The sequence below is a fragment of the Branchiostoma lanceolatum genome, chromosome 6 (assembly GCF_035083965.1).
Source record: "Branchiostoma lanceolatum isolate klBraLanc5 chromosome 6, klBraLanc5.hap2, whole genome shotgun sequence".
NCBI classification, from domain to species: domain Eukaryota; kingdom Metazoa; phylum Chordata; class Leptocardii; order Amphioxiformes; family Branchiostomatidae; genus Branchiostoma; species Branchiostoma lanceolatum.
The window spans coordinates 10,375,253-10,392,672 of NC_089727.1; the positions used below are offsets into that span (position 1 = coordinate 10,375,253).

At 42.7% G+C, this 17,420-nt stretch overlaps 1 protein-coding gene and 2 long non-coding RNA genes across 4 annotated transcripts; 2 read left to right on the forward strand and 1 right to left on the reverse strand.

The window, feature by feature from the left end:
- Nucleotides 1–251: 251 nt before the first annotated feature.
- LOC136437360 (uncharacterized) lies at nt 252–8,950 on the reverse strand. Of its 2 annotated transcripts, none has more exons than XR_010756172.1 (3): nt 8,894–8,950; nt 2,194–3,868; nt 252–313 (listed from the first exon to the last, which is right to left on the reverse strand). It is a non-coding gene; the product is annotated as an uncharacterized lncRNA (long non-coding RNA). The 2 variants fall into 2 exon arrangements; XR_010756173.1 differs by lacking the exon at nt 8,894–8,950 and adding an exon at nt 6,137–6,400.
- Nucleotides 8,943–10,891, forward strand: LOC136437358 (uncharacterized). The gene is made up of 2 exons (XR_010756171.1): nt 8,943–9,389; nt 9,863–10,891. It is a non-coding gene; the product is annotated as an uncharacterized lncRNA (long non-coding RNA).
- A 1,489-nt stretch (nt 10,892–12,380) lies between these two features.
- On the forward strand, nt 12,381–16,454 carry LOC136437340 (protein sprouty homolog 2-like). The gene is made up of 2 exons (XM_066431899.1): nt 12,381–12,934; nt 13,601–16,454. The coding sequence occupies exon 2, from the start codon at nt 13,627–13,629 to the stop codon at nt 14,806–14,808; it is 1,182 nt and encodes a 393-aa protein (XP_066287996.1). The 5' UTR covers nt 12,381–12,934; nt 13,601–13,626; the 3' UTR covers nt 14,809–16,454.
- Nucleotides 16,455–17,420: the final 966 nt, after the last annotated feature.

A 17,420-nucleotide genomic window follows, 5' to 3' on the forward strand; every position in this document is an offset into this window, starting at 1 on the left:
TGTTTCAATTTCAATGTAACACGATTCTATATAACTCTAGAAAGGCAACGTTTGTAAGCAAATACTACAGCATACTTCACTCACTCTCTTTCCCTACCATGTAAAAATGGGCTGTTCCAAATCAACCTTTTGCAAAAATGGACCATTCCAAAGTCATTTCTTTCCATACATGGACAATCCCAACATCTCCCCACTTCAATCAACAGCCTGTACATATGTATTACCTACTGTGCAGGACCCCCCCCCCCCCCCACCCCGAATGTTGTAGCTGCCTTCTGGCCCAGTTTGAGAGTCCAGAAATCTTGATGCGTGCCTTTAGGTCTCGTGCTTGTATTACTCCGAGTGTACAGTCTCAAAGAATCCGTGGTCTGAAAATATGAATAGGCCCCAACAGGGTGTGTTTAGGTGGATCATAAATTGCCTTTAATCGACCCCATCTGATATGAAAAGGATTTGAGGTGAAAGCTTGTGTATTACTGCCAGGATTGGGTAGGAAAGTTTCGGCATCCGAGCGACTGTCGGACGTGCACGGTTGTTCGTGCTGAGTGGTGCGGTCAGGGGCTAGCGGCCTAAGAGAGCCTCTTGCGAACATAGTGGATAAGTGCAGTTATGAATACCATAGATATCGATCACGGGGTCAGATTTTTGTGACATTTTTTTCAGTGCCTCACGAAGAAGTGTGCTCACAGTAGAAAGCAAAACATCTCCAAAAAAACTGTTTCTTTATTGGCTTTGCGACCATAAAAGTTGCGTAATATAACATGTAAACCAATGGAACGGCCTAATTGCGGTGGGAGACCTTAATAGAAGTGAAAAATATTCGTTAAAAATCAGCAATTGATGATAGGACAAAAATTTCAAATGAATCCAAGTCCAGGCTTTAATTTACGTTTTTTCCGCTATAACTCCGATGTTTACCTTTGACCGTTACCATGGAAACGGACATGCCTATATTTCACGGGGGTGTGGGAAGTGTGTGTTATCTAAACCGCGCTGTAGTGAATATGAAAACAATATTTCATAAGAAAGGAGACGCTCACATACAGTGTTGGTTACATATGTTTATATATAGTCAAAATTAGCAATCCTGTACAGTTAGAATAGCGGTAAGGGGGATAGATAAAGTGTCAACCAGCCTGCAATCAGGACAAAGGCAAATCTGTCAACACAGATATCAGTCATAAACGACTTTGATCGACTTTGCTAGCAAAATAATAGAAATAACGTGCCACAAGGGCAACTTTACAAAGGAAAGAAAGGTAGAATAGTCATAAAACGCCGTCGCGGGGATTAGGGGACTCAAAGACAATCCAGACCACCTGTCCTACGAGGAGAGTGTGGTGAATCAGCAGAGGAAGACCTGTTTCTCTGAGAAATGGTGCCAAAGACATGCATGGTATCCCAAATGTCTCATCACAGAGAAATCAATCTAAAAACTGTCTGACCTCTGCCTCTGTCTAACCAGACCCCCCCCCCCCCCCCGTACCCGTAACACCCCCTGTGGAACTGAAAGTGCGACACGACCCTGTGGTTACCGCTATTGTACTTCTGCACTGATCTGGTAGGTGACGCTGCCAATGGCAAAGGGAGGCACGCATTCAGTGCGCTGTTGCTTAGCAACGGAGTGACGCAAAGCAGTTAAACTTTCAGAGATTATGGGGAATCAACTATTCTTTTGATTGACAAACTATCTTAATAATCAATGGTATTAAGGTCTCGTGCTTGTATTACTCCGAGTGTACAGTCTCAAAGAATCCGTGGTCTGAAAATATGAATAGGCCCCAACAGGGTGTGTTTAGGTGGATCATAAATTGCCTTTAATCGACCCCATCTGATATGAAAAGGATTTGAGGTGAAAGCTTGTGTATTACTGCCAGGATTGGGTAGGAAAGTTTCGGCATCCGAGCGACTGTCGGACGTGCACGGTTGTTCGTGCTGAGTGGTGCGGTCAGGGGCTAGCGGCCTAAGAGAGCCTCTTGCGAACATAGTGGATAAGTGCAGTTATGAATACCATAGATATCGATCACGGGGTCAGATTTTTGTGACATTTTTTTCAGTGCCTCACGAAGAAGTGTGCTCACAGTAGAAAGCAAAACATCTCCAAAAAAACTGTTTCTTTATTGGCTTTGCGACCATAAAAGTTGCGTAATATAACATGTAAACCAATGGAACGGCCTAATTGCGGTGGGAGACCTTTATCCAGTTAGTGCCATGGAAGTCAGCTGAGTCACTACAACAAGTAGGAGAGGCCTGACAGGCTGACTTCCTCCTGCTGCCAGAGCGGAAGTGACTTATCAGCAGTTGGAGATTGATGGCTGGAGGGGTGGAGGCAGTGATAACCCTTACCCCTAACCACTTTGTCAACATGAGGGCAGGCTGACAGGGATCGGAGGAAGGCCATGTTGTTCAGAATGGGGGTGGGACATTTCAAAAACACTGAGGGTCTTACAGAAGCAAGCTGAGTAGTCTGGGTGTTAATGATCATGGTAAATTTTAGAATTTGAGGGGGATCTGCCGTATAGCTTTCCACAATGGGAAATATTCAAATCAATTCATGTTATATGAAATATTTACAGGTTCCTGCTAGGGAAACCTGTTTTGAATCTGTTGGCACCAATGGGCGCCACCATCTTGGGATTCTGATATGCCTTCCGGTCGCCATCTTGTTTCCGGTCTAATTTAGGCCAATCACGGTTCCAAAGCTGCAGTACCGTCATAGGTTACTAGTTGATGCTTCAGTTCTGCCAACTACTTGTACCTCATTTCGACGCGTCAGAAGTCTTCTCCTTCCGCCATTTTCGTGCGACCTTTGCGCTATATGCTAATTAGCCCAAACCCAGTCCTCCGGATATCGTAAGTCTGAGAACTTTGCATTACACAATTGTGCTGCAGTTATCAGGGATAACCGCTGAGGTACAAAATGTATATTGTACTTTTACTTTGGAGCTGTCGTGGGGGATTTTGCGATATCGGGAAAAAGCCTTCGTACGACCTTAAAATTTCTCTTTTATTGGGTGGTCATTGGGCTCGCGATATCCGGATGTCAGGGTTCAGGTTGATTAGCATATGATGAGCGCATCCGTGCACAGAATTAGTAGCAGGAGAAGACTTGTGACATGTTAAAATGAGGTACATGTAAAAGAATAGAGCACAGAAGAAATCATTTCTTAGTCACGATAGGTCAAATCAGGCGATTAAAGGTATCTTCGCGATCCTAACAAGTAAACAAATCTCAGTAAGTCCACTGTAGGAAAAGCTGGAAACAAAATCTATCACCATGGTTCACGACTGCAATCCAAGCGCCAATGGTGCCCTGCAATGGCGGTGTGCTGGTTGTGTGTAAAGCCATCCCAAAATCACCATCCCGAAATTGGCGGGTATCAGGACAAATTTTGTAAAGTGGGACTAAGATGTCATGACTGTGATATGACCCCTATAGATCTACTATAGTTACCACTCTCTATCTCTTGAGTGGATCCATAATTGCTTGTTAACATAGTGATATCCTTAAGAGCCTGTGTGGAGGCTATTGGTTACCACTGGGTATCCTCCCACAAGGGTTACCACTCACCAGTCAGATCAAGCAGATGTGTGGCTTGTTCGCCCTTCGTTTTTACAAAATATGATTCACACACACAATTTTGACTGTAATGTCCCCAATGTAACGACTTGTACTTACCATGTTACATTTAAGGTCTGTTTCCCCCACAGGTGTAAGGTTTGTGTTGTACATTTTCCCAGCCTGCTGGTGGTTCATGTAAGGCTGTTTAAGCCTGGAATCTCTGCTGCTTCCTTCCTTCCTTCCTGCCTGAGTTGGCTGCACGCCTGCACATTACCCAGGGGTGAGAGTCATTCTGATCCCAGCCAACTGTGGAACATACCAGAAGAAACGTGCTTCATAACTAACCCAGTCACACAGGGCTGCTTAAGGGACAGCTCAGTGACAATGTTGGGGGAGGGGATGGAATGGAACTGGAAGTTAGCCTGGTAACCATTCTAGGTGTGTTTTATTGGCCCCATGTCCTACTAACCATTGGCCTTTTTCTGACAGCCTATCTTTTCAGCTGGCATCTTCTAATTAATCTTTGCGAGTGAAGTAAGTGAAATCAACACCATATTAAAAAGTTCTGTGGTGTATGCTGATGGTCCTGGGCAAGCAGGCAACACTCCTGGTACCTTGGGAGCCAGACCCTGTATTCGGGGCAAATCACCCACCGCACTTGCGCCGGCCCCACTATCCCCAACAATCCACCACGCCCCCACTATCCGCTGGCCGAAGACAGGGTCTGGGGAAGCTGTTGCTGCTGTCAGTTTCTTGGAACAGTTTTGGTGCTAAAACGTCTTCAGCTATCGGAGAGTGGGGGCGTGGGGGACAGCGGGACAGGTAAAGCTTGGGCGTGCATGCGGTGGGTGATCACGCCGAATACGGGATCTGGCTCCCAGGGTACGCAAACAGCACAATAGAGACACCGGGGAGCTAAAGGATCGGACGGTTACCAGGCTAAATGAAAGTGAACAAACATGGTGATGGCAATTCAGACTTTAAAAATTTTTTTTAATACATTTATTTGGCACCTTACATCTGTCAATCAAGGATGTCAAAACTGTCTATCTAAGAGTTACCTGCAGATACTGTGCAAATCATTGAAAATACCACTGAAGGAATTCGTGGCCACTGGGCAGTACCAAATGTCATGTATACTGGGCTAGTGGCCTGAACAGAAGCTCTGGCAGAGAAGAGAATGGTCTGTCACATTTTCTCTAATTTTCTCCACCTTTTAGATAAGTATGTGCCCATCATGTTATATTTCAAAGTCTGTAGTGAAGAATTTTGCTTAGGGCCCAGTTTTGGACCTGTTGAGTCTACAGATATCATCTGTCCTTCAAGTGGTCTACCGAAGGACAGAGATACTGTAAATCTCGAAACTTTTGTGGTGGTTTTATTTTCGCGTTGACCTTTCCACCACTTTCTATCATTCAAATTCTATAATTAAATGCTTTCCATACTAGGACTTCAATTCATGTAACATATTTTATCTATGGCAGGTGAAACATTAACAGATGTCAATTATGCAAGTAAGGGGCTTATTTGTATCATTAATGTGAAATTCCATAATTCTTTGGTGATCAATGACGGGAACTTGTGACATGAGTAGCATAAATAGGTTATGTGAATATGAAAGGAATTTCCATTATAATTGATGAAATGTTAAAATGGAACTTTGCCAAAGGAAAGGACTTCCACATACTAGTATACAATATATGTCACTAGAAGACCATCAGTTAGAATAGATTATGCTAATTACAACGCTATGTGCATAAACAAAGAGACATGACATTTACAAACACCCTAAACATCTCAGGGAGGTATTCAAACTCTTGTTTATACTATGTGTTTTGACCAAAAAGTCTTACAATGCATATTTTCCAAGCAGATGTATATAGGCAAAATCCTAATGTTTCTCAAGCGCAGCAGCAGGTCTGTCCAACGATTTACAAGAAAGCTCCCACCTACAATGCTGCTCTGCAGAACCAAGAGCTTGAGAAACATTTATAGGATTTTGCCTTTCTACATCTGCTTGGAGATTAGACAATGCATACCCCCAGTGATGAGGCTATTTCAAACAACATAGAATTAGGTCACTTGAAGAACCTGGCAAACTGTTGCTGCAGTATTTGGCATCAGTATGATACATAGTGTTTGGTCACCATTTTATACTATACACTTAGGTTGTTTCCAAATAATCTTTTTACTCTCCTGTACCCAGGGCGGTTTGATTGACATTAGGTAAAACAGTTCTTGATAAGAATCAGCCTGCAAGGGCCTCATTTTCCCCCATGTATAATACACACAGGAAGCAACTTGTCACTCCAACCACAGCCACCAACCTGTCGCTATGGCAACAGGTCAAAGTTTTGATGCTAACACTAAGATTAATGAACCTATTAGGTAATGAGTGGCTGTGGTTGGCTGGCCCACCTATGCGGACCCCAGCAACCAGAATGCCAGGTTGTTACATGTGAAAATGACTGAATGAAGGCCTTAATTGTAACTTTGTACCTGGACTGGATAAGTAAGTACTAGTCCTTGAGATCTATCATGTAGTCACTGGTAATACACAGAAAATAATCATACATGAAATATTGACAATACTAGGTTGATGAGGTGTTGACAGGTATCTGTGGTCAGACTTCAGCAGGGCCTGAGCCAGTAAACATCTAACCTGGGGGTCAAAGGCCACCGTCCTACAGAATTAATGAGAAAATGATATCATACCATAGTAGAAAACAACAGGAATTTCTTCCTTGCAGCATTTGGAACTTATCATAACCGTTGTGTATTGGTAGCCTGGAATCCCGACCTATTTATAGCTGCCGGGTCTCTTCTCTCCCTCCGCAAAATAGCTATTTTGCGGAGGGAGAGAAGAGACCCGGCAGCTATAAATAGGTCGGGATTCCAGGCTAGTGTATTGGTGAATCAATAGCCATGAACCATTAGAAAATTTGTGATTTTCTAATTTCATATTAATTTCTGGGACTATTTGGTGAGATGTAATTCTGAGCTGGAACCTCATACAAATGTACATGTACTAAGTAATTTTGATGGAGGACATCAGTATGCTCATATACAGATTATGCAAATGATGACCTACATTGCATAATTAATGAGATACTTGGATAATATTTGAGCAGTACATGATGGGAATTTCATTATCATGTGGCAAATTCACAATCTAACTTGCAGTAACAGTGATCCTTTGTTTTACCCATGGCAGGGCATAGAGCTGGAAAACTGGTCCCTTTTCGAATGGCCGTCAGGTTCATTTCAAAGACCAAGAGACTTAACCATGTATGGTACTTTATACAGAACCTGTGTCACTAGCACTGCTGATCAGCCAGTGCTGCAGTCAAACTGGATCCTAGAATGTCATTGGAATGCCAAAATGACTGAGCAAATTCAATTATCTCATCATCATTTTTTATGCTATGTACGTAATTCAATATCTGCTGCCAGTGGCAAAAAGGTGAATACAACTGAGCACATTGTGGATATATCTAATCATTGATTCCTTAGACAGCGTTTCATGGCTGCCAAGCACCTTCAGAGGCCAAGAGATGCTACCATTTATGGTACATGTACTTTACTCACAGAACCAGTGTCACGTCTGATCAACCACCAGTGCTGGAGTCAAACTGGATCCTATAGATAGCAGAATGTTCTTGGAATTCAAAATGAATAAATTCAATTCCCAATCATATTTTTTGTGTGCAATGCACATAATTCAATGTTTGCTGCCAGTGGTAAAAAAAGTGAATATTGCTAAGCACATTGTGGATTTATCTAATCATTGACTCCTCTGACAGCGTCTCATGGCTGCCAAGCACCTTCCCCTGCCACTCCAAGTGGTGATTAGAGGTAGGAAGTAGCATGTCACACTTTAGCTGTTCCTTCCATCATGATTAGTGCTGAAGGTCAGGCTGATTAGTGGGCCATGGCTGAGGAGAAACAACTTGCAGCACACCAGCTGGCGCTCTTGTACCCACCACTAATTGGGATTTTAGATTTACTGATTCTACTTTGTGTGATGTTGTGCAGCAAAAGTGTGTGTTCCTTCATTCTATGTGTCACATCTTATGACTCAAATAATGGTCCAAAGTTTAGAATTCTTATCTCAAGAACTTGAAGTAGACAATTCTAGCATTATCTTATCAATTATGCAAATAAGGTCCTGTTTTACATAATTTATGTTTCATGATGTTCACCTTGACTAAACTTCCAAATGCTGCAAGCATGAAATTTCCATTATTTACTACTAAAAATTATATGATTTTCTATCATGTATGCAAATAAGGTCTTCATTTGTATCACTTATATCAAATAATGTTCCTGTCCTTCTTAGTTACATATCACATGTTTGAATACCATAGTCCTACATGTAACGTTATCATGAAACGCAGCAGATTTATAAAACTCCGTCATTAATCATGTAAATATCCTGATTTGCATGTTCAGCATAATTATGTCCAGCATCACTTTAATAAGCTATCTAACATTACATACCAAATATAATGATCTGCCAAGTTATTCTCTTTCAAATTCAAAAAATAACTTGGCGCCTGCAGTTCCCAAAAAGCTGCTAGGAGGCCCAAATCTACACCACTTACTCTCTACCCCAAAAGCTATCTACCACTCTGAAAACCGGAAGTTCAGCTGCAGTATTGTAGAAGGCTGCTAGGAGGACCATTATCAAATTTGATGGTCTTTTTCCTAAACCATACCCAAATACCAAATATCATAAACATCCATCCACGAATTCTTGAGTTATGCTGTCCAGTTTAGTTAGTTATTTTAATTCACCATTAATCTTTGATTCTACCAAGATTCTAGCACATAATTTGTTATCCTAAATTCATTGTTAACGCAGTTGATAAATTATTCGTACCACGAAGTCGAACACCAGATTGCCCAAAAGTCACAAGTTGTTGTGTTGGTATTCACAGACTAGTTTTCCAGACAAGCCACATGAAAATCGCCAGGCCCTGGAAATCGTTTCCAAAACCTCCTGCCAGTCCTCCTGCTAGGATCCCCCCATGCAGACTCTCACAAAAGCAAGAAAATGGACACCCCTCCCAAATAAAGAATACACATTCATGACTTCCTTTGTCCAACATAATTTTCCAGGCATTTAAAGTACTTGCAAAACAGGGAAGATAGAATTAGAAGAGAAGAAAACAAAGACGTGCGAACAGCTGGCCTTGAACTGTTGAAAGAAAGAGTGCAAAGACCCCGCTGGCCGCTGGAATCCCGCCAAAAGCGTTAACTATGCGGCTGGATCGGAAGTTGGTTTGTCAGGACGTCACCGGCCAATCAAGGACAACAAAAATAACCCACCTGTTCCACGGGCAACAACAAAAGGTCTGCACGTTTGGATCAAACGTTTAATCTCAGTAGGCATGTCGAACCTCCGCGTTTTTCCATTAGAACGCGGCAGCGCGTGAGGCAGTAAATGTCTTTTAAAAAATCTTAAAAATCAACCGTTTGTATTTTGCCAATGAAAATCGTTGTCAATAATCTATGGAAGGTTTGCTATCACACTATCATCTTTTAAGTTGAAAATATCCATCGAACAAGGAGCTAAAAATCATCTAAGTTGGCGATGCAGCCGAAAAACCGCCCCGTTCTGACGCCGCGAACGCGGCACGCGATTTTGAGGCTCCCGGCGGAAGTCCCATTTTCAACTCAAAAGCCACAAGCCGGTGTAGCACGGAGAACTCTGGGAATGGTTTCAGGTGAAAGGGCAGAGATCAAGGTTCACGTCAGTGGTGGGACAAAATTTCTACGTGATTCTAGGCGGGAGATATGGAAGAAACGGGAGAAACCTCCAGAAGTAAGTGGACATTTTTGCTATTTTTCTTGAACTTAGCAACTTTGTCCCTATACTGTCGCAAATATAGATATAATATGGTTATCATGGTGTAGTTTTTGGTTCTATTCAGGCGAGTTTGGCTTGTGGGTTTAGCGATACATTTTGAGAGTTTTTTTCGACAGCCCGAAAAATGACGTGCGCTGTGTGCGCATACGTGACGGGGGAGGGGGGCGTGAGATCGCGCACTTTGTATGTGCTCGAAATTGAACTTATTGTCATAAATCCTGCGCTATTTAACCGTAGAATGGTCATATATTTTATGCTGAATGTAATATACCTTTCATATACGATGATATGGCATACTTTGGACGCAACAAACAATTTTCCACTGTCGTAATTATGTTGTGTATATACACTAGCGTTACGATCATACAGTCCGAATTTGTCACACAGTTGTATGATCTTCATTCAGATGTCCTTTCTTGATTTTCCAGTGGATACAAAGGTGGCATATCTGGTAGAGCTATGCAGAGAACGTGGGCTGCCTTCAAGCAAACTTGAACAAGTTGAAGATACCACAAACATCAGATCAAGTGCTTGGTGACTAGAATTCAATTTCCTTCTACAAATTTTCGAAGGGAGAAGCTACTTCAGGAGAATAACTTGAACACTAAATTAATTACTGATACTGTACTAGTCAGAAAGTAAGTTGTAAGTCTGCAGTACTGTAGGTACATTATTATCTGTACCAATCAGAGATCTTATTAGAATGGGTAACATAGGTATTGATACTTATAATTAGCACAATACTATTATCATTCTGATTGATCATGATGTTAATTAGCATATTTAACTAATTAAGCATTGGAATATTAAATTTTTTAAAGTAAAGATATTGTTAGGAACCTGTTTCAGCAAGCTTACAACATCAGTGAGTTCATGTAGCAGCCAATATCAGTATCAATAACAATGTATGCATTTTACTATATATGCCTCATTAGTTTATTGCCAATTAACACATCTTCATATAGATCTATTATTGCTCCTGTTGTAAAAATTCCTGTGTTTAAGTCAACATGTAATGTAGGTTAACAGTTGAAAGTTGTTTTAGGGAATAGGTAGTACAAATAGGGATAAGTAAAACAACTTGTTGTACATGTGTATTTGAGGATCAGTTCAGTTCATCCTCTGTTGAGGATAATTACCCTCATTTGCATATCTTGCAATTAGCAAAGACTGCAAAAATACATTATTCTCATAATGATCTCTTCAACAACAGGATAGTTGGAACATGTAGTTCCTTCTTCAGTTTTCAGCATGTTTAGAAATGTATGTTAATTGATTGGCACTATTGTGAATGAATAAATTAGTTAGGGTTAATTAGGGCTAATTAAGATAAGATACTGAATATAGGTCAAAAATAAAACATGACAGTCTGTCCAGTTACATTATCTTTAAATGCTGAAAATTTGAACAATATTGGTCAAAGTGTTTAACAGTTACATTAAAACGTATGTAAATAACTGTGGACTTGTGGTCATTTCTGGTGCCATGTTGAGGTCAATCATTCCCATAGGGCCAATAGATAAGCGTCTTCTAATGAAAACGTCCAACTTTTCAACTTTGAAAAATTCTGAAAAATTTCAACTTTGTCCGATTTCGACAGGATAAAAAGCATATTAAGCGGAAGAATCTGATCTGTACTTTGGCAACAATTTCAGCAAGTTATATCCTACCAAAAAAAATGGTGTGACATGCCTAATCTCAGGTTTTCGCTCGCTGACAAAGGATTCGCCGCCGTCAATCACTTCATCGCTGAGGCAACCGTTCGTGGTATGGTCCTGTTGTGGACCTTGCGGCACCCCCCGGGAAGGAGTGGATTGGACCCAGGCTGTGGGGAGGATGCGCTTGTTGTATGAGTGAATGACATCCGGAAGTCAAGCAGAATAAACACGGCCAGCAGCCGACCCCGATCCTTGCCGCCGTGTTCCCACTGATCAGTTTCATATGGCGCGCCGGGGGGGCCAACACCGGGAGCCCGGAACTCAGCCCCAAGCAGATGTTAGAGTAGAGTAGTCCTGATGGAAAATCGTTTATGATATTTTAGTTTATACATTTTCTGGGACCTGCCCTGTGTCCAAAATGGTGTCTACACAACCATCTCAAGAGCAATACGCTTTTACCAGAATAAAAACATCCATGTTTTATTTGGAAGGATCGGAAACTTGTCCACTGCACTTTCTCGAGCACTTCTGGTGTATGTTTCTCCCTGTGTCGGCCCTCAAATGAATCCAGTGGAGACTACAAGGGATTTAACCTTTTGTAGACAAAGCCCCCTCCCCTCAAAAAAAAGATAATAACCCTGCACATAACGTTGTTGTTAATTCCGCTCTGTCCAAATTGCCAGGTTGCTCCTCCATGTCGGTGTCTGTAAAAGTTTAATCATTATATTTGTCCCGAAGCGGAAGCAAACAACATTGTTACAACCGTGTTTGATAAGAAGCTCTTGAATCAATCAAGACAGGAAAGACGTCAGAGCTCCGGACATACTTGTTTATCGTTTCCTTGGTGGGTTCCAGGTAGAAGACAAATTTCTTGAAGTGCGAACGATGCACATGGCACGCCTGCTTTTAGGTCACGGAGAGCAAGATAAATTTTTGTTCGCCATCATAAAATATATGAACCAAAATAAAATGGTTAGAATTCAAGTAGTGTTGGCACAAAAATTACAGCTAGCTAGACCGCCTGCAGATTCATATTCTGGAAGCTTGATCCAGAGATTTAACTTATTTCTTGTGCTCGACACGGGAAGAATCTGATATATTCTCTCTTTATTAATTCTTTATATGAAATATTTGACACTCCTGTTGGTCTTGCATGTGTGTTGTATTCACTGCAAGCGCCCCCGCCCGTACACAGTCAGGCCGACCGCGGCCTTTTACACAAGCCCGTCCGACTGTGACTATAAAAGCAAGCAGACAATTTTCTTTCCCGAGGTGCGTGTGGCTGTGAAAACTTCGGTGCGCAGTTCTTGGTCGCAACAAAAATGCCCGGCTTGCGGATTTGAATAGCTGCGGTGTTTGAATACCAAAACCTCCGAGCGGATCGCTCTAGAGCACGTAGCCTACACCCCAAACTAATACCCCATTATCACTAGTATAGCCGGACCGGACGAGATCTCCTGACAACGTGCCCTGTTTTGAGTAGAGGAGCATTTACCCGTCTCTCCGACCAAGGAGGTCGCGCAGACATAGTTTGGATACTATTTTTCTTCAGCACCATTAGCATGCGGACCGGGTCAGGGAAGACACTATCCCCTTTGATAAAATGAAAGGATCAGACTGTGACCAATGAGCGGCCAGTGGACCGGATGTAACTCTCCCCAGAGGCTGCTAATGAGGTGTCAGTTTCCATCAGATTGACGCGGCCTGGCCCTCCATATTTGGTGGACACACATCGGGGGAAGCCTGGCCAACTTGATCAGCTCTTCCACCGCAGGATTTACTGGGCTTGGAAACATGGGAGAAGCGAAGGGATAACGATCCATGATCGTACATGGAGGGCTTGTAAGTACAGTAAGATCGTTTTTGGCTCGACGTTGCGGTTCTTTAGCGTGCGGGCGACGTTCATTCATAATTCCTGTCGTGTGTTTAAATTAGAGCGAGGCCGGCGGTGCCCGCGTCGGTCGCTTGCCAGTTGCACCCGTAGTGGTTGTTCTTTTGTACGTTCTGACTTCTTTGGAGTGTGGAAAGTGTGCTGCTATTGAATGCTGATGTGTTAGAACTGTTGAGACCTCCCAAACCGTCCTATCTTGGCATGTCGGCTCAGCCACGGCTGAGGGAGTTTGCGTGACCCCTCTCCCCCTCGTCAAACCGCGTTTCCGCTCTTTGCTTATGCTTGAATGGAGCCTGTATTTTACAAGCAGGCGCTCTCAATGCACTACACACCCTTCAAGCAGGGCCAGGTATAACTTCCAGTGGGCCTGGTAGTGTAGAATCTGGTGTGTTGAGGTACATAACTCAAGTATCAAGTGATGAGGTGGCATATTTCCTTCACAGCGAATTTCGGGAGGCACGAACGGGCCCTGGCCGCGCTTCCCACGGAAGCTTGGTATAAATTTAGCTACGGAAGAAGCCTGCGATCCCCGGTCGCATGACTCAGGGTCCGGATGTAGTTGGAGAATGTTGTGGCTGTCGTTAAAATGGTCTCTCTTCTCCCTGTGTTTCTTGCAGAATCGCGGGGCCGCGGTGAGAGCTAAATGGAGCCCCGCAGAAGCCGCCAGCAGCCGACTGTGCGACACAAGGAGCCGGATCTAGTTTGGTTACCCCGTCAACTGTGTCCGGACAGTCCCCGCACCACCCCGCGGACACAAACCTTCTCACGGCGGGACCAGAGCCGACCCGGCCCCGCGCGGAGGGACAGACACAGTTCCCGCGAGCCGGGCAGGCGGTCGGTTCAACCGGTCCCCGGAGTCGCTCGGGAGGTTTCCAGGGTACATCTCAGGAACAGCTCGGGGACACGAGGGTCCCGGGACTCGGGCAGAGATAGCAGCGCCTCCCGCCTTGAAAATGGCCGCGAGTCGCGGAGTTCCCCCCACGGAAGTTCCGCTCGGAGTTCACGGGAATCAGCTAACTTTGCGCGGCAGAGCAGCCTGCGGAGTAGCGCCGGTAGAAGGGCGGAACATAGCTCTGGGGACAACAGGAACGCGCGAGTTCAAGTCCCAGAGAACGAACAGGACATTCTCTCTATAGACCAGATTAAACCCAGCTCACATCGAGTGGAGAATGAGTACGTGGATCCCTTCAAGAAAAGCAAAAATAACAACAGTCTGCAAAGAACTTCAACGGGGTCGCTGAGGTCTGTCAACACTATCGTACGAGTGGACAGTAGGTCTGACCGAGACCATGTAGAGGTGAGAACAGTTGGACACAAGAAACCAAAGTTTCAACACAACACCAGCACGATTAAAAAGGAGACAGACAAGAGTAAAATCAAGGTGAGAACTGAAGTCAAATCGGAGGAACATCCTTTTTTCCACTGTTCGGAGTGCGGGAGATGCAAATGCCCGGATTGCGCACAGAAGAAAGTAGAAAACACACATGATGGAACCTGCGGGAATAGGTTGATGTGTACTGGTGAGGATGCTCTGGAGTATGCGACGTGTATGTGCTGTGTGAAGGGCGTCTTCTACCATTGTAGCAAAGACAACTGTGACGATGATTTCCGCAGCGCAGACAACCCGTGTTCCTGCAGTAGGAAACACTGCTTCCTGCGCTGGACCGCTTTGGGACTGATGGGGATGTTTCTTCCCTGTCTGTTGTGCTACCTTCCTGTGCGGGGATGTATGAGATTAACCACGGCCTGTAACCACAGAGAACATAAAAAAGGATGTTTGTGTAGAAGTCAGGCTCAAAGCATCAACTACCAATCGAACTGCTAGCAAACAGGAAATGTACAGACTCAACAGTACAGGTAAACGTACTTAAGTAGAAGATAAAGCCAACAATGTTCGCAAGCTAGTCGAAATACCACTGGCTGTCATGCTCATTTGCATAGCCTTGTAACCATAAATCTGTTTCCTTGCCTTCCCCCATCATCTATTCCCTAAATCACCTGAAAATAATCCATAGCTATCTTACTTTATTGTTTCCTGCCATAAAATTCTTAAGTCTTTGTACCGCTGTAACACTTACGTAAGGTTTCTAAATACTGAAATTGTCTTGTTACCAACTGCACATTCATTATTATGTATATTGTTCATTCTCTATTATTATCGAAAGTTGAAAATCAAAAGACTATATTGCCCAAGACCCCAAAGAGAATTCAGAGATCTTGTATACCATGGTTGAAAATTTTCCCCATTGGTGTGTACAATGTTGATAAAAGGTGACAACACTGAATGATACTCATTGGAAAGTGTTCTGTGGGATTCCTAATTATTACCAAATCTGGCATACCTATGGCTACACTGCTGTTAATCACAAACATTGCAGTATATTTTACATTTTTCAAAAGATATCTTCCTAATCCTTTATATCCTTTTCTTATAATCTAACCTTTAACACCCGTTGTGTTTTTCTAAGTATGAGCACATACTCACTTTTACTTCATTCCTTATCTTTGTTTCAACATGTTTCTCCATGTATCTGTCTGTTGTCCCTGTACTGGGATTCCTCTAGCAGGCAGAGGCATCCTCTTGGGGGCAGACATTTGTGCTGCAGAGGTCTTGACTGCAGCTGTAGATGGCATTTCCCCCCATCACATCTAAAACCAGATGTTTTAGAAATCAAACTCTCCCCTTGCAAACAAAACAGAAGCCAAAAGCTCAGCCAGAAATGAAGTTTGTGTCAAAGATTTGTTCTCTGCGATTTGTGCAATGTACAGAAAGAGGCAAAGTATGTCATTTTGATTTACAACATCTGTCCCTGGAGCTACATTATGGCTGGTTCATTCCAGCAGCAGTCAAGGCTACTCCATTCTGGCACATGTAGATGACCCAGTAGGTCCTGCTAGTCTTTTGTAAAGACAGAACATTGTTGAACACTAAACACATTTTCCCTACAAGTCTCCCCAATGGTTAATCCTGCTAAAAGGTCACGGGACTGTTTGTTTATTTTTGTATATAATTATGTTGAGAGAGGTGCCATATTGTATGAAAATGTGTACAGTATTATATGATTTGTTGTATCATTCCTGAAAATATTGAACGTGTAAGAAATTTTGGAAGAATTTGTTGAGAGAAAGCAAAGACAGTAGCACTTTTGCAAGAGTGTATAGTTGTTACAATGTATGTTTGTATATGTACAAAATTCTGTCTCTTCCTAAAATATTTAAGACCTTTTCTCAACACCTTTATTTGCATCTGTTGCTAGTGGAAGAAAAGTATTTATTATCATTATTTTGGAATTCTATTATTTTATGATATTTATTTCTGCCAAATGCCTGAAGGTCAACTAGAGTTCATTTAGGATTGGTAGTAAGTTACTCCTTGTGGGAGTATACTTAAATCCTTCAACACTGCCATTTGTGGGGAAAGTACAACCAATCACCAATAAAAAGCTTGAGTTACTGAGTTTAATTGGACAACTCTGTGTCTAGCTTGTTTCCTCTACAGTAATGTGAATGAGGGTGAGTGGGTGCTGTTTGCTACCGTAAATCTTGAAACTTTCACGGTGACCACTCACCATGAATTCATGATACGCATTTCAAATATGCATTTCCTATGTATTTCTATTGTACCACAACCGCAAATTCAAACCACCGCAAAAACCTCCAACCGCAAAATAAAACCACTTCGAAAGTAAAATGGATTTACAGTAGAAGGATCAGGGCGTGGCTAGTAGAGGGTTTATAACTTGATCAGTGGTGATATCCAGAGACAGGCAGTGGTCTTGTAAGCCAGCCAAGAAAAGATACAGTTCACCTGTTGTTCTTTTTACATTGCATTCTGAGGACCCACATTGCAGAGTCTCATAGTAGCTCCTGTCCAGCCCAGTGTAAGCAAGCAAAGAGTGCTTCTTCTTTTTGTCACTGTTGTTTTATAAAGATATATTTGTGTTCCCCAAGTCAGATTGTAGTGTGTATGCCATATATGTAATGTAATCATTATACATAGAGCCAGATATAGCAACCTCACAGCAACCTTGTTTGTAAATCTCAAACTGCTAGGAAAGAAGCTATTTCTATACCTGATGTTTGGATGTTATCCTGTTTACGATCCCTTAACTACTAACTTCTACAGAACTCATGGTTAATGGCTGCCTCATAAATCTTTTCCCTACGGAAGAACTACAAATTTACTCCAAAGATTTTACAGCAAAAGTCTACCTCAACAGAAAAAACTAGCTTTGGTGAAGTCAGCTCACACATGTGTAGAATTAAACAACTGTGCCAGGTTTGAAAACATGGCAAGTATGATCAGGACAATCTGTAGTCTGACAGGTTGTGTGAACATCATGACTTTTGATCAGGGCTATTTGAAGGATTGAGGTGGTACAGTGGTGTGTGTACACTGCCTTGCTTCAATGTACCCCAAACGGCAGCTCCTGCCCT